The sequence below is a fragment of the Pyrus communis genome, chromosome 9, assembly GCF_963583255.1.
Source record: "Pyrus communis chromosome 9, drPyrComm1.1, whole genome shotgun sequence".
Taxonomy (NCBI): domain Eukaryota; kingdom Viridiplantae; phylum Streptophyta; class Magnoliopsida; order Rosales; family Rosaceae; genus Pyrus; species Pyrus communis.
The window spans coordinates 9515769-9537775 of NC_084811.1; the positions used below are offsets into that span (position 1 = coordinate 9515769).

Consider the following 22007-nt stretch of genomic DNA (forward strand, 5'->3'; position numbering starts at 1 on the left):
CCTCTAGATCCAGACATCTTTAGTTTGAATGAGTTGAATACTCTTCTTAGATGGTAACGGAGCTCCGGCGACCTTCATCGAGCTTTGAGTGAGGTTCAATTTAGCTTTGAAAATTCATAGTTTTACGCCCAAATTCAAATGATTGAACTTGACTCTGAGGCCATGTTGAGATTTGGTTTTAAAATCTGGTTATGAGATGAACAATCGAAGAACGAAGAATGAGAAAGATAACAATGGAAGAATTTTCAAAAGGATTCTCACTTTCTGCAAAAAATTAGCATAGCATATTCATTTCATCTCTCTCACTTCAATTCACACATTTGGTGCTTACATAACTGTTAGAATCCAAGGTGGATTCTCTCTCATTACAAAAGCAATCTCAACCCTTCATCTAGCTAGTTGCTAGGATCATTACACCTGACATTATTTGCCTTACTACAATAGAATTGCACACTTGGTATTTTAACTCAAGTGAATACACATTGATACACAGCTTATTTCTTAATCAGCTATATACTTACAATTCAACATATATAACTACCAAAACTCTAACCCTAAATCTAGAGAGGAGGAGATGCACGACTGTTGTTTTTTACTTTTATGTGAATACACGTAAAACTAAAAGAGATTTTAAATTTGAATCTTATGGATGACGAGTTGAATATTAATTTAGTAAAATAAATCATGGTATTGAAAAAAAAAAAAAAAATGCAAAGAGGAGCTGCATCCGACTTGGAGTAGGCAGTAGTTTACTTCATCTTCCCTCCAAGTCCCGCTAAAAGCTCACGTGACCAACAAACTTGCAGTTTCAACGTTTCCATGTCCATGCAGGAGCGCTCAGCTTCCACACCCTCACTGACTCACTGACACGAGAGAGACACAGAGAAACGTTTCGCCCAAGTTTCAGTTTCAGAGTAATCAACGAACCGGCTCTCTTATTTATATCTCTCCGAATCAAACGCCTGAACTCTAATGTCTCTCTCTTATCTCTCCGAACTACAATGGCGGAACAGAGGTCCAACGGCCTCCAAGCTCCAAAGCCCAGGTGGTAAATGCTACGCGCTCTTGAATTTTCTCGTTTCTCAACGTGTTATATAACCCTAATTTTCCGCATTTCTGTAACTAATTATATGTATTAGGCTTAATCTCTAAATCCTTATTCTTGCTGATACTTCGACACACAGGGTGACCGGGTCATTTGACAACCATATTCTTCTGTTTCGTTGCAATTGTGGATCGACAATCTTTTGTTTTTATTTCTCGAATTTCAGCTGTAGAATTTAATACAACATTTTTTTTTTTCTGTTGAAAGTTTTCGATTCTGCTCGAGGATTGGTTGGCATTGAATTTGACGAGGTGCAGGATTGGCTGATCTTGAATTTTGATGAGTTTGTGTGGTAACCGGTGGTGTTCAAGGGGAGTTAGGGTTTGTGCGAATACATAATGTGTAATGTGGATATTTGATTTTTGTTTTTCTTCGAGTGTGTAATGTAGCGGGAACGTTTAGAATTTCCGAGTTTGGTTGTAAAGAAAATGAAAGCTATGGGCAGTAGAATTTTAACTCATTGTGAAGCATGTTATTGTCCTTGTTGAGTAAGCGCTCGTTGGAGGCTGATTCCAGGTCCGTAGAATTTCTAGAAACTTATTCCATATTCGGTTGTTAACCAGTCTAAGTTTATTCTCAATGCTGGGAAAATTCAACCTTTATGATCTCTCTCCACAACCTACCCCCCCCCCCCCCCCCCCAAAACAAACAACAAAAAAAAAAACCCACCTTTTCCCTCCTCTCTATGGTTTAATGCTTGTAGATGTTAAATGCATGGCGTATTTGTTGGTTTTGTCATGGAATCTTAGATATATAGACCTGTTAAATTGTTGTTATATTTTTTATTGAAGACATTCATAGAGAATTTGATGTCGACAGGGACTCCTATGGATTTGCTTTGAGACCTCAACATGTACAAAAATATAGAGAGTACTCGAACATCTACAAGGTAAATTTGTTTTCTTTGTGCGCATCTTGTGGTATTGAAATGACTTTGTAACTGTTTTAACATTCAATATGTAGAGATGTGGAAAAAGGACATTGTTTTGACTTTAAACTGATATCATCTGTGATTGTTATGGGATTATTTACTAAAATTCGGAGGAAGATATGATTTTAGATCAACTTTACACTTCATAGAGAACTAGAGTGACATGACAAACATGGGGGCTTCACAATTTATTTTTCGAGGACATCTTTTTCTGTTGAAATAGTATTTTTGTCGAAATGAACATACCCAAAGGGCTAAAAGAAGGAAATATTGACTGTTCAGTTTAGTGATATATTTATGGTATCAGGAAGAGGAAGAGGAAAGATCAAATACATGGAAGTACTTCCTTGAAAATATAGAGAAGTCTTCTCAATCGTGCTCTCCTGAGGCAAGTAAAGACGAATTGCAGGCTAAAGCTACTGAGCAGAAAGCAGGGACAGTGTCTGAGAGTGGTGAGGAAGGGAATGATACAATTAGTAAGAAATCTGTTTCTAATAGTTCATCAGAAAGACATCCAGAAAAGGAGCTTAAACTTTCAGAAGAAACAGAGAAATCTAAGGTCCAAACGTGGATTCTCATTAGATCATCTCTTAGTTCTATTGAAAATATGATGAGTGTTCGTGTCAGGAAGGGAAGAAATATGAAAGATGAGCAGATAATTGGGAATAAAGACCATCTTCCATCCATAGAAGAAGCAGCTTCTTCAGGAGTGGCTTCTGAGGATGACTGTGAGGATAAAATTTGTCTTGACGATGCTTTTAATGAAAGTAAGAACGCCTTAAGTGCAGAAAATTCTGTAAGTGATGGACAATCCGACAGTGTGAAAGTCGTTGGGACAGAAGAGGCTGTTGATGCTGGGACAGAGGAAACTAAGGTTAATGGGAACCCTCCAGAGCCTTTCTTTCCTTGGAAACTAGAACTCGAGTCTCTTGTTCATGGTGGAGTGCCAAGGGATCTCAGGGGAGAGGTGAAACCGATACTTTCAACTTGATTGATTTACCAAATTACTTGTTTGAGATGAAGTGCAATGTTTTCTAAATCTTTCCATTGAAGGTATGGCAAGCTTTTGTAGGTGTGAAGGCTCGCCGGGTGGAGAAATATTACCATAACTTGCTGGCTCAAGAAGCAAATACTAGTGAAAGCATGGATAATGACAACTCATCTGGTATTCCCAGAAAATGGAGAAGGCAGATTGAGAAGGTCAATAGATGCATGTGCCTTGGACTTTATCGTTTTAATTCGTAGGTGCTACTTCTTTTGCTTTGTACTGCAATCTGGGTTTCTCCCTGAACTAAATGTTTCATTTTATTGCAGGACATACCTCGTACATTTCCAGGACATCCTGCATTGAATGAGAATGGTCGTAATTCACTGAGGCGTTTGCTTTTAGCTTATGCTCGTCATAACCCCTCTGTTGGGTATTGCCAGGTAATTGGTCCAATTCTTTTAACATTCTATTGTGCATTTGTTTGAATGGATTTCTCATTTTATCTTCGCATGGAAAGTCCTTTAGTGTTTTGGCCTAGAGCCCCCACACCCAAAGGAAAAATTACCTTCTAAATCCCAATGGTTCCTTGTTTCTTTGCAATGACTTTTTGTCAAAGATGATAAGTGTCCTAGTTATTACTGTATTTGTATTATTACTTTGGTACTAAAATATATGCAGGCAATGAATTTTTTTGCAGGGTTATTGTTGCTTCTGATGCCTGAGGAAAATGCCTTTTGGTAGGTTTTCCGAGCTCATATCCCCAATCTCTGCCGACTGTATGTTTTTCTTCTAATTCTAATGAAATCAATGCTCTCAACTAACTTCTGCATTGTGCATTGGCGACCTATGGAAGATAGCATGTTTTTAGTTCTGTTTTGATTACGCAAAAATGTGTTGAAATAGTTGTAGATATTTGCTGAAGGCAATAGTCTCGGTGAACTGTGAACACTACATCATCTCAATTCCTTACCAATTTGTATACAGATGTTCTATGATAAGCCGGTTCACTTTTAAACTGTTTCTTTTGTTTCTTTAAGGGCTTTGGTTGGTATAATTGACGACTACTTTGATGGCTACTATACCGAGGAAATGATAGAAGCTCAGGTGTGATTTCATGGTTTAGAGTTCTTGGGAAAAATTATATATGATTCCGTTCTGATTCACCAATTTATTTTATCACACTTCCAACAGTTGTAATACTTATCGAGGATTCAGTTATAAATAATCTTCATGAAAATTAATTATTCTGTTTTGTCAGGTGGACCAACTAGTATTTGAGGACTTGGTGCGAGAAAGATTTCCAAAATTGGGTTTGTATACTTCTAATAATCATCTTAATAATCCTAACTTTTGGTTCTTTACCATACACGAAGCAGTGTGGTTCTCATCCCGCTCCCACTATGCTTGTGGCAGTGAATCATCTGGATTTCTTAGGAGTCCAAGTGGGATGGATCATTGGACCTTGGTTCCTTTCCATATTTGTAAATATGATTCCATGGGAAAGTGGTGAGATTTGTGTGGCATGTGTTCGGAATTGTTTAAAAACTTTAGATAATTGGTTTTTCTAAAATATCTACCTTCTTGTTGCTTCCTTTGATCCTCAGTTATTCGAGTTTGGGATGTGCTTCTGTTTGAAGGAAATCGTGTTATGCTATTTCGAACAGCACTAGCACTGATGGAGTTATATGGTACCTTGTTGCAGTTCTACTAATGCATAAATTCATAGTAGATATGATTTTATTGTCTTTGCAATTTATCACTAGAAATGCCATTTTATTGTTTATATGCTCGTGCAGGGCCGGCGATAGTTACCACTAAGGATGCAGGAGATGCTATTACTTTGTTGCAGTCCCTTGTTGGCTCAACATTCGATAGCAGCCAGCTCGTTTTGACTGCTTGCATGGGTTTTTTGGCTATAACTGAAAGTAGATTGCAAGAGTTGAGAGAGAAGCATCGACCATCTGTGTTAGCAATTGTCGGGGAAAGATCTAAAAAGGGTCAGGCTTGGAAAGATTCCAAAGGGCTTGCATCTAAGCTGTATAGTTTTAAGCATGATCCCAGTATAATAGAAGAGAAAAGTCCTACTGAAGGAAGTACAGATGGAGATGTATCTCGCTCGAAATCTGGCTCTTCTAATCTGGATGAATTCCTTAGTGTTAGTGGCCTATCTGTATCAGAAGGAGATTCTTTACCGGATCTTCATGATCAGGTTGTTTTCTCTTCGCACCTTTGCCTAATATATTTCTTGATGTGCATTATATTTTAAGGAAAACTAATGAAAAGGGCTTGAAAACTTTGAGTTTTAACGATAAGGACAAAATAAAGGGTAAGATGAATAGTACCAGGATTGACTTTTTAGTGTAAAAATGTGGTTTTTCGTTAAAGTGAACAGTACCGCGGGTTTTTCGTTAAAACTCCCATTTTTTTACCCCATCTACAAAATCACTGTTCATTAAACCACAATGAAAAACAACAAAATTGCTAGAATCAGAAGACAACAATGTGGTTCCACTCAACTTCTTCATGAGGAACAATCCGTCTTCCTCATGTCTCATGACAATTGCAGGCTTGGAGCCACCGGGAAATTTCTTACACCGCAGGACCACTCTGGTCCCTTAGTGGCTCCACCCCTGGCTGTGCTATGTAAACTCTATGTTGAGATGCGGTTGTGACGGTTGCTTTTTAGACCCGCTCATAGTTTTTCTCATTGGAGGCGTCTCATCCTTTCCATTTTACAACCTAAATGACCTGACTGAAATTTTTGGCTATAGGTTATCGTAGTGGTTCTTCACTTGTAATTTTTTGAAAGATATAAGCTACTCCTCTGCTATTTCTTGTTTAAATTTCAATGATTAACAGCTCTTGTGCAGGTCGATTGGTTGAAGGTTGAGGTATGCAGGGTGCTGGAGGAGAAAAGATCTGCTGTACTCAGGTGACCTGCTACTTAGTTTACGAGTTTAAAGTTCTACATTTTTAGGGGGTTTTTCTAGTCATTTCTAGAATCTCATATTGTGTTTGAGCTTTTTGTTGCCGTTGTTTTCTTTCACTAATTGCATTTCTTTCCTTTTGCCATCTTCAATGTGAAACTTCAAAGGATTACTCTCATGCCTAGCTCTCTAAATTACCAGTTTTATAATTGACAATTAGTCTTCGACTCAAAGATCAAAAGGCACCCATAAACATCCATAGACGGCCATCAATTTTCATTTTCAATCGCCCTTTTGCCCGGATTATTGTGATTGTATGCCTTTTGAAATAACGATTAAGGCTCTGTTCGTGATTCATGTTCTTTCCAGGGCTGAGGAGTTGGAGACAGCACTTATGGAGATGGTCAAGCTCGATAATCGACGAGAGTTAACCACAAGGGTAATTCTGCTGTTGATGTAGCTGACTTTCTTCTAGTATTATGTTTTCCTGATGTTCCATTTCGAAGAAATCTGTTATGTTTGCCTATTGTTTCATGTTGAAGAAATCTGTACAATTATTTGCCTAAATATGGTGATGTTTTACAGTATCTTTAGTTAAACCCCTTATCCAGCAGTACAAAACTTATTGATGAATAAGCATTTAGGATCAATCATGTACTCTAATATATAGGTGTGACGTCTATGCTAGTTTCTACGGATTATGTTCTGGAGCAACGGATAAATAGTTGGTTATCTTCATGTTAGTTTTTGGCTCGTCAATTTGTGTCCTTTTCTGTTTAGGATTGTTTTAGGGAAAGGGTGCACCAATTCTTCTCCTAATAGGGCTAGGAAAGAATCTTAGTTTCCTTATTCAATGTAGATTAGAAATCCTAGAAGTCTATTTGGAATTGGAAAGGAAGTCTAAATTCCTATTCCACTTAGAATAGGAATTATAATCTGTAAAGGACATGTAAGCCAACCCTATATCTATAAATAGGGTGCGGCAAGGCTGATTTTCAGCAGAGAGAAAACAGCCAAACAACAGAGAGGTTTGAGATTAGTTCTAGGGTTTGCATAAGTTCTGTAATCTCTATTATTAATCAAAGAAGCGGTGATTTCTCTACCTAGGGAAATCACAACTGGACGTAGGCATAAGTTCTGCCGAACCAGTATAATTCTTGTGTGTTTCTAAGTTTTCTATATTTGCTAGTTTAGTCTATTGCCGTTGGTTACATCAAAGAACAAGGTCCAGTGTAAGGGGTTTTTCAACAATTGGTATCAAGAGCTAGGATCAAGGTGTTCTACGATGTTAAAAGGGAAGATGAATGCGAATCAAGGACCTGCGTTAAAACCCTTTGACGGCAAGGATGACTTCACGGACTGGCAAAGGATGATGAAGAACGTACTGATACAGCAGGATTTGGATGATGCACTTGATGGTAAGAAGCCGGAAAGCATGACAGAAGCAGCATGGAATAAGGTTCTCAAGAAGGCCAAGAGTTCCATCGAGATCCATCTCACAAGATCAGTTCGGTCACACATCACCGAAAAGATGTCTGCCCAGGAAGCATGGGAAAAATTGGAGAATGTTTATATGGGAAAAACCGTGTCCAATAAACTTTTTCTAAAGGATGAACTATTCGGGCTTCGACTAGAAGAAGGAGGTGATATTGAAGATCACGTATGCAGGTTCCAGAATTGCATAGCTAATCTTCAGAAAGTCGAAGAAACTTACAAAGATGATGATATGGCTATCATCCTGCTAAGGTCTCTACCTTCGTCTTTCAAGCACTTTCGAACAACTCTAATGTTTGGAAAAGAGTCCTTGAAGCTTGAAGACGTAATTCAAGCTCTTCAGTCATATGCTAAACTTGATGATATAACTGAAAGCTCTCAAGGCCTTTATGCCAAAGGCAAGGAGAGGGGGCGGGAAAAGACAAGAGAAGAGAAAACTGGCAACAGAGGTAGGTCAAAATCCAAGAAGAAAAAGGAAAAGAAGGAAGGTTGCTTCGAATGTGGTTCAACCGATCATTGGAAGAGGAACTGCAAGATTTGGAAAGAAAAGAAAGCCAAGATGGAAGGAAGCTCAGGTTCCGCTAGTGCAGTCACCGAACATGAGAGTGACGGGGAACTTCTTTCGGTAACATCGGACTCCAAGGCTTTCAATTGGATTTTGGACACTGGATGCACGTTTCATATGTGTGCAGTAAAAGAATGGTTCGATACTTTCAAAGAAGTCAGCAGCGGGGAAGTCTTAATGGGGGATGATTCTTCATGTCCTGTAAGAGGAATCGGCACTGTTCGAATCAGAATGTTCGATGGGATGATACGAGCTTTAGGGAACGTCAGGTATGTCCCTAGACTAAGAAAGAATTTGATTTCCTTGGGTACTTTAGATGAGGCCGGTTATGGGTACAAGTCTAAAAAAGGAAGACTCAGGGTAACCAAAGGATCGCTAGTGGTAATGCGGGGTGACCTACAACCCAATAAGTTGTACAAGTTAATTGGGACCACTATAGTCGGGGGAGCAGCTGTTTCTGTAAATCAAAGTATAGAAGACAAGACTGAACTATGGCATCATAGGCTCGGGCACATAAGCCAGAAGGGATTGCAAGAATTACACAAGCAAGGCCTGTTGGAAGGCGTGTCAGCTTGCAAACTGGACTTTTGTGAATACTATGTTCTTGGGAAGCAAAGAAAGGTATCATTCGCAAGTAGCAGTGCAGATAGCCGAAGTAAGGAGCAACTCAGCTATATTCACTCAGATGTTTGGGGTCCTACTCCAACTAAATCAAATGGTGGAGCCAGGTATTTTGTTACTTTCATGGATGATTTTTCTAGGAAGGTTTGGATTTATTTCATGAAGCAGAAATCCGAGGTTTTTGCAAAGTTCAAGGAATGGAAAACAGAAACCGAGAATCAAACTGGAAGAAAGATCAAGTATTTGAGAAGTGACAATGGAGGTGAATATACAAGTATTGAGTTCACCGATTACTGCAAGCAGGAAAGCATCATAAGGCACTTCACAGTAAAGAAGAATCCCCAACAAAATGGAGCTGCTGAGAGGATGAACCGAACTCTCATGGAGAGAGAAAGGAGCATGCGATTTCATGCAGGATTGCCTGATAGTTTTTGGGCAGAGGCTGTTAATCATGCAAGTTATTTGATTAACATATCACCATCTACAGTTCTCGGTTTTAAGAGTGCAGAAGAGGTATGGTCTGAGAAGCCGGTGGATTATTCCAAGCTCAGGGTGTTCGGCTGTAGTGCTTATGCACATATTCCAAGTGATGAAAGGTCCAAGCTCAAACCGAAGTCTATACATTGCATATTCCTAGGTTTTGAGAAAGGAGTGAAGGGTTTCAAGCTTTGGGATTTCAACAACAGGAAAAAGGTTGTCAGTCGAGATGTTGTCTTTGATGAGACAACCATGCCTCTAAATAAAGTCAAGAGCAGTAGGGAGAAGAAGGATGATGCTGGAATTGAAGCAACAAAGATTCCGTTAATCAGTTCAGATGAAGAAGAAGCTCAGGTGGAGCAAATTGAGCAAGAGGCCGAATCTGATGGTTTTGAGGAAGAAGAGCATCAGCATCACTCACCAGTTAGGAATCAGGTGGAGCAAGAAACAGGACAGATTGAAGGTACTCCAATCCGCCAGATATCCCAAAGGAGTCAAACTCCACCCAACAATCCACCTGCATTCCAAAGATGCATAGCACTGGACAAACCTAAGCGGAACAAGAAGAAACTTGACAGGTTTGGGTTTGACCAAAACGAAGTTAATTATGCTCTTAACATTAGTCAAGGAGATCCGACTACTTATCGAGAAGTTATAGCAAGTGATGAGCGAGATAGTTGGATAAGTGCTATGACAGAGGAAATGGAGTTTCTTTACAAGAACTCTGTTTGGGAGTTGGTTCCTAAACCCAAAGACAGAAAGCTAGTTGGATGCAAGTGGGTATTTAGGAAAAAGGAAGGACTACATGAACAAGATGCCGTGAGATTCAAAGCAAGGCTCGTGGCTAAGGGGTACTCACAAAAGGAAGGGGTGGATTATGATGAGATCTTTTCACCTGTAGTCAAGCATACTTCTATCCGATTGCTTTTAGCAATGGCAGCTCAGCATGACATGGAGATTGAGCAGATGGATGTGAAGACAGCGTTTCTTCATGGGGATTTAGAGGAGACGATATTCATGGCTCAACCAGAAGGGTTTGTTGAATATGGGAAAGAAAACCTAGTATGTCAGCTAAGGAAGTCCCTGTATGGCCTGAAACAGTCTCCAAGACAGTGGTACAAGAGGTTTGATTCATTCATGCTGAAAATTAATTTTAGAAGGTGTTTGTATGACTGTTGTGTGTACTATCATGTGTTCCAAGATGGGATGATCATATTGCTATTGCTATATGTGGATGACATGTTAATTGCTTGTCAAGACAAGTCTAGAATTCAAGACTTGAAAAGGATGTTGAGCGAGGAGTTCGACATGAAGGATCTAGGTGCGGCACAGAAGATCCTTGGCATGGAAATTCAGAGAGATAGGACTGCTGGAAGGATTTGGATATCACAAGCCAAGTATATTCAGAAGGTTCTTGAGAAGTTCAACATGCAAGAAGCAAAGGTAGTTTCAACTCCTTTGGTAGCTCACTTCAGGTTAAGTGGACAACAGTGTCCTACGTCCGAGGAAGAGCAACAAGAAATGAAGAAGGTGCCTTATGCTAATGTCGTGGGCTGCCTCATGTATGCAATGGTATGCACACGTCCTGACATAGCTCAAGCAATCAATGTCGTTTCCAGATACATGGCAAATCCAGGAAAGCAACATTGGGATGTAGTCAAGTGGATTTTGCGTTATTTGAAGGGTTCTTAGCGACAAAGGATTATGTTTGAGAAGCAAAAGGAAAATGCAGGGGTGTTAGGATATGTGGATGCCGATTATGCAGGGGACTTGGACAAGAGAAGGTCAACTTCTGGTTATGTGTTTACATGCGCAGGAGGACCAATCAGTTGGAGGGCACTACTGCAACCAATTACAGCTTTATCGACCACAGAGGCAGAGTATATTGCATTGGCCGAAGCTGGAAAGGAAGCAATTTGGCTTAGTGGCTTGGTAAGTCAAATGGGAATCACTCAAGATTGTGTGAAGCTTAAGTGTGATAGTCAAAGTGCCATTCACTTGGCAAAGAATCAGGTTTTTTCTGGAAGATCAAGGCACATTGAAGCAAGATATCACAGAATCAGAGATTGGGTGGAGTCTAAGGAAATTTGGATTGAAAAAGTTCATACGGATGACAATGCCGCAGATTTCCTTACAAAGATAGTGCCGGCCAAGAAGTTCAAGCATTGTTTGAACTTGATCAATCTCGTTGATTGATTAAAGTGGAGCACCTCCTCACCTGAGGTGCAATGAGGCAAGAAGGAGGTTGCCAAGGTGAAGACTCTTGAAGTTTTTCCAGAGCTACTTCAAGAAGGTTCAAAGGTACTCTGGGGTGCAAACGATCAAGACTTGGTTTGACTCACCAAGGTGGAGATTGTTAGTTTTTGGCTCGTCAATTTGTGTCCTTTTCTGTTTAGGATTGTTTTAGGGAAAGGGTGCACCAATTCTTCTCCTAATAGGGCTAGGAAAGAATCTTAGTTTCCTTATTCAATGTAGATTAGAAATCCTAGAAGTCTATTTGGAATTGGAAAGGAAGTCTAAATTCCTATTCCACTTAGAATAGGAATTATAATCTGTAAAGGACATGTAAGCCAACCCTATATCTATAAATAGGGTGCGGCAAGGCTGATTTTCAGCAGAGAGAAAACAGCTAAACAGCAGAGAGGTTTGAGATTAGTTCTAGGGTTTGCATAAGTTCTGTAATCTCTATTATTAATCAAAGAAGCGGTGATTTCTCTACCTAGGGAAATCACAACTGGACGTAGGCATAAGTTCTGCCGAACCAGTATAATTCTTGTGTGTTTCTAAGTTTTCTATATTTGCTAGTTTAGTCTATTGCCGTTGGTTACATCAAAGAACAAGGTCCAGTGTAAGGGGTTTTTCAACACTTCAATCTTCTGAATTTACATTATTCGAAATAGGTTCGACAGTAATGATGAATTGCGGTGTTTAGCCTTTCGGTTACCAGGTGAGAGAGAGGTTGCATTTTGTGTTGTCATTACCTCACCTTAAACAACCTTGTGTATGCTCATCATAAACATGGAAGTGAATAAGGAGTTGTAATTTATTTTTTCCACCTCAAACGACACTATTTCAATCCTAACCGTAGAATTGATTGCATCCAGAACCTCAAGATTGTCAGAAAAGAAAGGGGGGAGATCTGGATCCCAAGTGAAAATGCTTTAAAATTTTTAACTACAAAATATTTGCTTTCATCTACATCTTGAGATGGTATTTAGCATATCCTCATGGTCCTGCAGGTTGAGCAGTTGGAGCAAGAGGTGGCTGAGCTACGGCAAGCCCTTGCGGATAAGACAGAGCAAGAGACTGCAATGCTTAAGGTTTAAATTTACTTGTTTTCTCGTTTGGTGGGGAGGAAAGCAGAGGGAAGATCACTTGTATTTATTTTATTTTTTCCTGTCCAGGTCTTGATGTGGTTGGAACAAGAGCAAAAGGTAACTGAAGATGCCCGAGTAAGTGCCGAGCAAGAAGCAGCTGCTCAGAAAAGTGCAGTTAATGTGCTTCAGGTGCCTTTATTTTTCCATGATATCCTGATATTAGTGTGCATATGGGTAGCATCTTATATCTTGAAGCCATCTCCTTACATTGTGGAGGTTTTCTTGCTCCTTGTTGGGAAAAAGATCATCGGATCATTATCATTTTAGTTTTCTAAGAAACCCATATATTTCTGTAAAATGCATCACAGTGAAAAATGCCTGAGTGAGACAGGCAAGTGTTACTTTCGTTTCTTGGCAAACTCCAGAGTTCACAATCTGGATGTCGCATTTTTCCATCTTCGCAAAACATGAACATATCTATTTCTCAATGGAATGCCGTATATGCAGGACAAATATGAGAAAGCCATGTCTTCACTTACTGAGATGGAAAAGAAAGTAAAAGTGGCGGAATCAATGTTGGAGGCTACATTGCAATATGAATCTGGTCAAGCCAAAGCGCTTTCTCCAAGGTATGTGAAAATATTTGTTTTTCGGTATGTTATACAGTCCCAGTTGTTGTATATGTTCATTCATAATCCCTTTTACGGTTTAACAATGAAAACTCACAATCCATCATCTCTTTCGGTTTAACAATGAAAATTTGCAATCCGTCATCTCTCCCGTTACTCTTAAGACTCTTAGAACACTATTGGGGCTGTATACGCATAATGTCTGTCATATTCATTGGTTGCGCTACTGGGCCATATATTTCTCTGGCAGTAGCTTATCAAGCTAAAGTGGTTTGCAGGGCAGCTAACACACAGGGAAACTCCACAAAAAAGATGGGCATTCTACCATTTGGACTTGGTTGGGGTGACAGAAATAAGGTATATAGTTCTACATTTTCTGTATTGATCGCTAGGTGCCTGTTATTTTCATACCACGACCTAGTTGAGCCAAGGTTCTTCTAGTCTTAACCTGATGCATGCTTCTAAACTCTGTTTTGATTTCTGTGTTTAACCCCCCACTCCCTTTTTTTACAGGGATCCAGTGATCTGAAATCACCGAATCAACAGAGAGACTGAGAAGTCCAAGGGATTAAACCGGCGAAGAAGGGAAAGACCAGTTAGTGGAAAAGTGATGGATGCCACTTTCATTGCCATGAAATAGAGATTGAAACTGCTGCTGCCTATGTACATCTTCGTTTGCTTTCGTCTTTGTATTTATATAATGGTGACGGAGGAAAGCCATCGATCTGTAAACTTGTCAATTTTCAGTAGTGGGTTCGGTTCACCCCTAGACAGTCAAAATGTAAAGCATATTAGTTCTCCTGTTTAAGAGTCATTTGTTTACAATAGTGACGTTTAAAATCAGTTTTGGCCTCTGTTAATGATATCATCGACATTATCAGCAAGCTGGAACATTCTTTATTTTGTTTATTGGATTCAGAAAACCGAATAAGAACTCTAGTTCCAGCTCTTCTCCGTTAATGGGTTGGAGATGATGAAGCCATTCCTGTCTCATCAATCTCGACTACATTCTATTGTTCTCTCTAAACTTTTTGTATGTGTCCCTTCTGTAGAATTGAAGCGTTCTCATCAGCAAAATAAGTGAAGCAAGAGCTGCAACTGAGTGTCGTTGCAGTCAAAACTGTAAACGACAACCTATAACATCGAGTTCCAATACATGTTAGATCCTGGCCCTTGATCCTGTGCAGACCAAGCCTAGCAAGCTCCTTCTGTGCCTCTTTGTCATAGAGCATTCCAGTGACCCTCACATTGAGTAAATAAGTCCCGAGAGGACTTGCCAACTGTCCACAATTGAAGAGGGTGGAGTAGTACTTCAACCCAAAAAGTTCAGAAATGATTGCCAACGCCAGTGGAAACTGAGCTCTGAGGGTAAACCCGATGACGACTGAAGCAATGTACAAGGAACCAGGGAATGGAAGAGCAACAAGAAGGTAGGCAAGGAATTCTAGTGTAAGAAAAATAGTGAGCATAAGGGATCTTGGGATATTATACCTCATGAGTAGGATTTCGGAGACGTAACCAGAAAAGATTCGGCCGAAAAAGTTTCATATGCTGATGAGTGACACAAATGTGTTTATGGTCTGAGGTTTGTAACCCAACGTTTCGTTATTTGGCCGAGGTTGTTTGTAGCAGTCAAGCTCGAGCCAAGTCCGAATAACGTTGCAATGAATATGAGTAGCATGTCAATGCTCAAGAGTGCGTGTAAAATGATGTATCTTCTCTTGGTGGTTTCTTGAAAATGTTTGAGAAGAAAGACGTACATTTTGGTTTCATCTCTCCATCCAACTCTAGTTCTTGTTGCCCTTGTTCTTGTGGTTCCTCTAAGGTTATTTGACAAGGTTATTGATTCGTTAATGTCCACTTAACTAACTCCTCTCTGACGGTAATCAAGAGAGGAAACAAAAGCAGGACGCAAACCACCGTGGCAGTCGCAGCTAGGGCTGCCCGGGGGAAGACAACCGATTTCTGGGTCAGAGTCATTGCCATGAGAAACAAAGCAAGAACAATCGACACATACAGAAAGCGAAAAAACACTTTTGAGTTGTCCATTTTCAGCAGTTGCTGTGATCTTTATCGGGTGAATCGTACACAGAAACACAACTGAGAATGCAGCTGGGAGCCAACCGATGAGAAGAATCAGAGCTTTCCTGTCCTGAAATCCAAACGAAGCTAGGTAAATTTGGGTGATGATAGCCCCACTGCGCCCGATATAACCTTTGAGGAGGCCGATCATAATACCACGGCTTTGTGGGAAGTTTTTCACACAAGTAACCATTCCTCCTGTGTTCACAAAGCTTAAAGAATTTGCTGCGACGTAAACGTAGACACACATTTGCCAGATTTCCGGCTTGGCGATCCTTCCCGTGACGCCTAACCACATCATGAAGTAGCCGAAGAAGTTCATGGCCGCTCCAATGAGGAGCACAAACCATGTTGGTGTAACCTCGGCTATTAAGTCTGCGAAAATGCCGATGTTGGCCCCAAGGTCTTTGAAAACTCCCCGCAAGTTGAGGGTTTCTTGGTCATAGCCAAAAGTGGTTTTGAGCTCTTTGGAATAGGTTCCAAACAGATAAACTGCACCTGAACCAGCCATCACCATCAACGAAGCGAAAACGGAGAACCATTGGCTTTTGGCCACTAAAACTACGAAACTCCGTAGATTTCTGGTGCACCCAACTGATGGTGGTGGTGATGGTACCTCAGTCATTTTGCCTAGCCCTTAAGTCTTTGGCTTGGGAGTAAAAGCACTGGATTGGATTGAATGTATCAGTATTACTACTGGGAATTGTTATTAGCACTTCAAAAATCTCATTTGGCACTCCAAACTTTCTATAATTAGAAATAAAAATACATTTGCGATGAGTGTAGAATGAGATTTTTGGAATGCTAATAACAGTTCCCTTACTAATTTACTATGAAAAGATTATTTTCTTGCTACCAAAAAAAGGAAAGAATAACCCAAAATCACCTGCAAAATTGTTTTTTGGTAGCCATTTATGTTTTTTCTAACAAGATTTGGAGATTTTTAGTGTACTTCGGATTTTTTACGGTTAAATTCTTGGCCACAGAAGAAGACCTAAATGTTAAAATACTTCAAAGCAGACCATATAATTTTCGTCAAATTAGTAAAGCATTTTCAGGAGCCTCATGACCACCAAACTGCAGCTCCCATAGTCCAGAAAACAGCATTCCGACAGAGATAAATTTAGGTTAAAACTCCTACTCGAGTTTTCTGAAGTAACATAAATAGTTTTCGGAAACTGATTCAGGTTGAAACTCTTACTCGAGTTTTCGAGTTCCAAATGATAAGCATAATCGTATGCGACAGAGGCAAGTTTACAGTCAATCGAAATGTAAATCTTGCGTATTATTTGTAAAACTTGGATTGCACTCTAAGCCGAGTTCATACATCCATTTACATTTTACATACATTTCTCATTCCAAGCATTCACAGGCTTTCCATATCAACAAAAGACAAAAAAGTAATACAAAGCAATATTGCCAGGGTTTGAAAATTGAAAATTACATGTTACACAACAAAGCAGAACTATAGCCCCGAAAAACTTAAAAAGAGGGTGGTATGAAACGAAACCTACGGGATCTATAGAGATATTTGAAGAATAAAAATGTAAAAATACAAACGAAAAATCACCGCACGAAGGCACACAAAGATATAATACAGCATTCTGACTATATATTCAAGAAAAAAAAACGAAGAGGAAAACTATTTTCTGATGATGAGACACAACGTGGAGATGGGAAGAAACTTTCAGAATTAGGGTCTGAGGGCATGTTATCATCAGCAAAAAAATATTAGCTCAGACTCCATACCCGTATGAGCATCTATCAGGTATTATCATAACCTTGTGATAGTTGGCGTGTCCATTACCACAATTGAGCTTTCCTTTCAGTATCCCTCTTGGTTCTAGGTGGGGTACAAGGGGCAAGACGTGAGCTTTGGACTGGCTGCGTTTCAGGGTCATACTTCTGTGAAGCAAGGTAAGTCAAAGCTGTGACAACATCAGCTATAACTGGCCGCATATTAGGCTGCTCCTGAACACACATTGCCGCAACTGCAAGAGCTTGGTACAAGCCCCTTGGGGGATACTGACCCTGGAGCGTTGGGTCTGCCATTTGTGAAAATTTCTTTCGGTCTTTAAACAAGGGTCTTGCCTGCAAAACAAAGTAGTAACATATGAATGTTAAATATCAGAATAAGTTTTGATTTTGCAGAATTCGTTATTGATGGTCAGTCATATTATTAAGAATATGAAAGAGCTCAAAAGGCTTCGTTACTTAAAAGAATATGAACTCCAGAACAGAATGGAATTTCTTACCCATGCAACCAAATTTTGTTCTCCTGTACCTCTGGTATTGTCAATCGCTCTCCTGCCTGTTATAATTTCCAAAAGAACTACGCCAAAGCTATAAACGTCTGATTTAAGAGTCAACTGCCCTGTCATTGCATACTCTGGAGCACAATATCCATACGTTCCCATAACCCTTGTAGATACATGGGTGTTATCCCCAACAGGCCCAAGTTTGGCTAAACCAAAATCAGACAACTTTGGATGATATCCTTCACCGAGTAATATGTTGGAGCATTTCAAATCTCTGTATATAACAGGAGGACTTGCTTTGTCATGTAGATACTCCAATCCCTTTGCTGCTCCAGCGGCTATTTTCATTCGTGTATTCCAATCAAGTCGTCTCTTACCAGGTGACACATCTGCAAATCAAGATTATGAACCAGTTCCACCGAAAAGCTAACTAAAGAATCATTAAAGCTTAAGAAGCATTTGAAATTTGGAAGTTAATGCAAAAGATAACAGATACCATGTAAATGATCGTCCAAAGACCCTAGGGGCATATATTCATAAACGAGAAGCCTTTGATCTCCATCCGCACAATAACCAGTAAGATTAACAAGATTGGGATGGTGAAGAAGACTCAACATCAACACTTCAACAAGGAATTCCCTGTTCCCTTGTAATCCATCACGATCAAGTTGTTTGATAGCTACTACCTACACCAAACACAACAATAAGTTTCACATTCCACGACCAACTACATCAGATGCATATTAGAAGTTCAATCTCCCATTAAGCTAGAATCTTCATCACATAGTTTGCAAACAGTAGTCTTTATGAAGAAATTGATTTCAAAATAATCTTCCCCCAATCCACTCCCACCCGAAAGGGAAAAAAACCAGCCTTGAAAATATCTACACAAACATATGTGCAAAAGCACATACAAAACCCTTCCGGTTGCTTTTCATGTTTTGATGAAATAAAAAGATAACCATGACTAACCTGATTGGTACTTTCCAAACGTCCTTTGTATACTCGACCAAATCCACCCTCACCCAATAGACATTCTGACCTGAAATTTCTAGTTGCGGCTGCCAATTCACGGAATGCAAAAGTCTGTGCTGCAATGTGATCAGACCCCCCATCTTTCGGATCCTCCTTGACACTCAAGATGGAATTAGTCTTTGAAAAACCTAATCAAACACAGAAAAGAAAGTGAGACCCTTAATAGATAAAAAGTGTTAGGGATTTCTGGAGAAAACAACCAGACCTGTAAACTTATCAACAAAATTAGCAATTTAATTGTAACAAAGATTGAGCGGGATTTTACGGATGATGCCAAGCTAACCGAAAACAATCCTATATGCATTACCAGGAGTATAAGCTGCATTTCTGACAAGAAAACAGCAATACAATGCTACAAAGATGCCTTCTATACCAGTGCATTGTATGATACGACATCATAATTCAAATTTATTCATCAAATTTAACTACAACAACAGTTCATCCTGTATCAAATTCAATCCCTAAGAAATCTCAAAATTTGAAAAATTCTACTCGAAGGCACTAATCTGCATACTAAAAACTGAATAAAACAATTATTCAAGCAATCAAATCATCAATTTTCCCCCCTTGGACCTTAAACTTCATACGAAATATCTAAAAGCTTCTACCACTAAATTAAAAGAAACCCAGATGGGTAAAAACAATTACCAAGCCAGTAAATTCATCTGCTAATCACCAGCAGCACAGATTGAGGTAAATTTTGATTAACCAGCAAGTACCTGAAGTGGGTTTGATCTGATCAAGTGGCTTTTCCTGCAACTCAATCTTGTTCTTCCTTTTCTTCTTGGTTTTTGCTTTACTGTTGGAATTACCAGAACAGGGAATCATCATCCAACCCATGTCTTTATATCTAATGTTTGAGAAGCCAAAGAGACTCAAAAGAGAAAAGCAGCAGTTAGAAAAAGCACTATCCGCGGAGACTCTTCGAAAGATAAAAAGAATCAAACTTCCCCCCAACTCCCCAAAAAGCAAAACCCAGCACGAGCTACTCACTCAGATAGCGAGAGCTTGTAAACTTGTATATTGAAAAGCTTGAAACTTTACAACATATTTTCTCTCTCTCTCTCTCTCTCTCTCTCTCTCTCTAAAAAATAAAAATAAATAAATAAATAAAAATCATCTTGTCTCCTTTCCGAAAGTCCTCGCTTAAAAATGTGGGGGCCAAATGGACGGAGAAGATTGAACCTTTCTTTGATTTTTAGGAGAGGGAATACGTGTATCACCGTCGCGTTTTAGATTTAATAATACAGGTAATAATGTTGTTTAGATATACAAAATAATTACAAATCTGATACAGTTTTAATAGTAGTCTAACACTTACGTTGAGATATTTATAATCTTAATTGGAAGAACTTATATGAGTAACGATGTGGATTATTTACATACTAATCAATAATAAATTACGCTGATAGATAAAACATCTTCAACGCGTTACGTCTCTAAGTTAAACTTCTCACTTCTTCTCTTCTTACGTATTGGTATGGAATACCAGTTATAATAAAAAGAAAATATATATAATCCGAGAGAGGTGTGTGCAAGTTCAACTATAGGGCTCATCTATCCAACGGTGTGGCAGTTTGCAATAGTGTTACGTGTGTGGAAGCTTTCCGTGGAGTTTATTTAACTTTTCCTTTCAATTTTTAGTCACAGTCAAAAGCTCACAGCCGGTCATAAATGGCTAATTTAGGACCCTCCATTTGGTACACACCACATATGCTCAATATAAAATCTATAGAATTACATTTTGTTTATGTGACTTTCATTTGATGGTGTTGGTCACGTTCGTTTATATTATATAAATTCCTTGTTTGGGAACTTAGAAGTAAGCACATTTTCGATTCCACCAACTCTAGTTTTTTTTTTTTTTTTTTTTTTTTTTTTTTTTTTTTTTTTTTTGCTTTGGTGGTATGAGATATATTTGAGAATCTAACGCTAAATTTAGGTAAAGAAAACATTATAATAACAGTCCCTTAATTTTAATCTTATTAACAAGAACAAAAAAAATGACTCTTCATGAAGTGATGGAATGACCGAAAAAAAAAAACAAAAAAGAGACTTTTTACTGTACTCCTAATGCTTTTGCTATTAGATGTTTATTTGAAAATACAAAAATCAAAATTTAAAAATAACAACACCTCGAATATCCCATACTCCAAAACATCAAAGAATTTTAGAAGAATAATGAATTGACAATTTAATATGAACCCGGGGCAAAGGATGCGTGAGTTACTGTTAGGACAACAGAAAACTTCCAAAGAGTGATTAAAATTAAGAAGTGGAAAAAGATGACACATGAAAAGTAGTGTGGTGGTCAAATGTCGGTTTGAATTCTACATTTACAATATCGAAGATGGGCGATGGGCCAATTATCTGAGCTTATTTTAGATCAATCAGCAAGCTTGAGGACTTGAAGCGTCACATTTCCTGTGGTTCAGTTGAAAAATCAATCTAACTATTTGTACACAAATTAGAGTTTGGTACGTGTTAAAAAAACACTTTGTTAACCATTTAATAACAATTACATTATTGTGGATAAAAATTTTGTACACGACTGATTTAACAAAAGTTTACTTACAAGAGAACAAATATCGTTAGCTTAATTGACGTACACTTTGAAAAAAGGGGAAGGGTGTCTGCCAAAGAGCCAATAATGCTCAAGTTAGAAAAGTAATAGAGAGAAAAATAAAACTTGAGAGATATCTGAGTAGTAAGTGGCTGTTACCGTTTCGTTCTTTTGACTTGACTATTTATAGCAAAAACCCTAGCAAGTAATTGCGAAGGGAAACTATAAAGCATACTAAACATTCCTTGATATGTAGGCCAATCTTTGCATTTCTACTAGCTAATAGTTCTGAAGGTCCTTGTCGGTAAGAGCACAGATGCGCAAGACACTTAAAGGGAGACTCCGAAGAGGCGGTGCCCTAACACCATTGACTGTGTATGGCCCACTGACAATACGTCCAGAGAGCCCATAATGTATGTCATGGGCAACATGCTCATGTAACTCATTCACATGAGATGTCTTGAACAAGGAAAGTTGTTCTACGAATCTAGCTTTCAACAGCGTAGAACACATTACGAGATGTTGAAGGGGGTTGGTTGCTCCCAGAGAGCCCATGGTTCGTTAGTGGCAAAAAATCTCATTACTTTAGAGTAGACTACATCTTATTTATTTAGAGAAATTTTATGGTCTACTTACAACGTTAAAGGAAAAAATTGTCATACTGAGCATATTGTCCACGTATCATTCTTCCATTGGATTTGGTTAATTTATATCTCCATAAATATAAGTGAGAAACACTTCAAAATTGAATTGTACAGGAAAGGTCATTTCTTATCAAGGGTTAATATTTAGTGCAATAACAGTTGGATTCTGAGTTCCTTCTTCATCAAAATGGTGTTTTTTTAAGTATTTTGATTACGGAAAGGAGTTTTGAGGAGTCTCTTTGCTTTCATGCTTTTAAATGAGTCACTTATGTGTATTCGGCAAGTGTAGATTGACAATCAAGGAGGTTTAACTCAGGAGCCAAGTAGTGTTCACTACTAAGGAGTAAGAATAGCGATTCTTGACGTTCTAA

General features: G+C 38.9%; 2 protein-coding genes and 1 pseudogene across 2 annotated transcripts; 1 reads left to right on the forward strand and 2 right to left on the reverse strand.

The window, feature by feature from the left end:
- Window positions 1-753: 753 nt before the first annotated feature.
- On the forward strand, window positions 754-13897 carry LOC137745748 (uncharacterized). Its single transcript, XM_068485750.1, has 18 exons — window positions 754-1621; window positions 1925-1994; window positions 2344-3003; window positions 3090-3236; window positions 3351-3464; window positions 3703-3761; window positions 4062-4128; window positions 4283-4334; window positions 4438-4530; window positions 4629-4712; window positions 4821-5233; window positions 5895-5956; window positions 6321-6390; window positions 12348-12428; window positions 12513-12614; window positions 12933-13054; window positions 13333-13411; window positions 13568-13897. Exons 1-18 carry the CDS (start codon window positions 1575-1577, stop codon window positions 13607-13609), a joined length of 2364 nt encoding a protein of 787 aa, XP_068341851.1. The 5' UTR covers window positions 754-1574; the 3' UTR covers window positions 13610-13897.
- A 160-nt stretch (window positions 13898-14057) lies between these two features.
- Window positions 14058-15761, reverse strand: LOC137744351 (protein NUCLEAR FUSION DEFECTIVE 4-like; annotated as a pseudogene).
- A 678-nt stretch (window positions 15762-16439) lies between these two features.
- Window positions 16440-19495, reverse strand: LOC137745196 (probable serine/threonine-protein kinase PBL7). The gene is made up of 5 exons (XM_068485104.1): window positions 19149-19495; window positions 18367-18557; window positions 17891-18080; window positions 17392-17783; window positions 16440-17227 (listed from the first exon to the last, which is right to left on the reverse strand). Exons 1-5 carry the CDS (start codon window positions 19267-19269, stop codon window positions 16940-16942), a joined length of 1182 nt encoding a protein of 393 aa, XP_068341205.1. The 5' UTR covers window positions 19270-19495; the 3' UTR covers window positions 16440-16939.
- Window positions 19496-22007: the final 2512 nt, after the last annotated feature.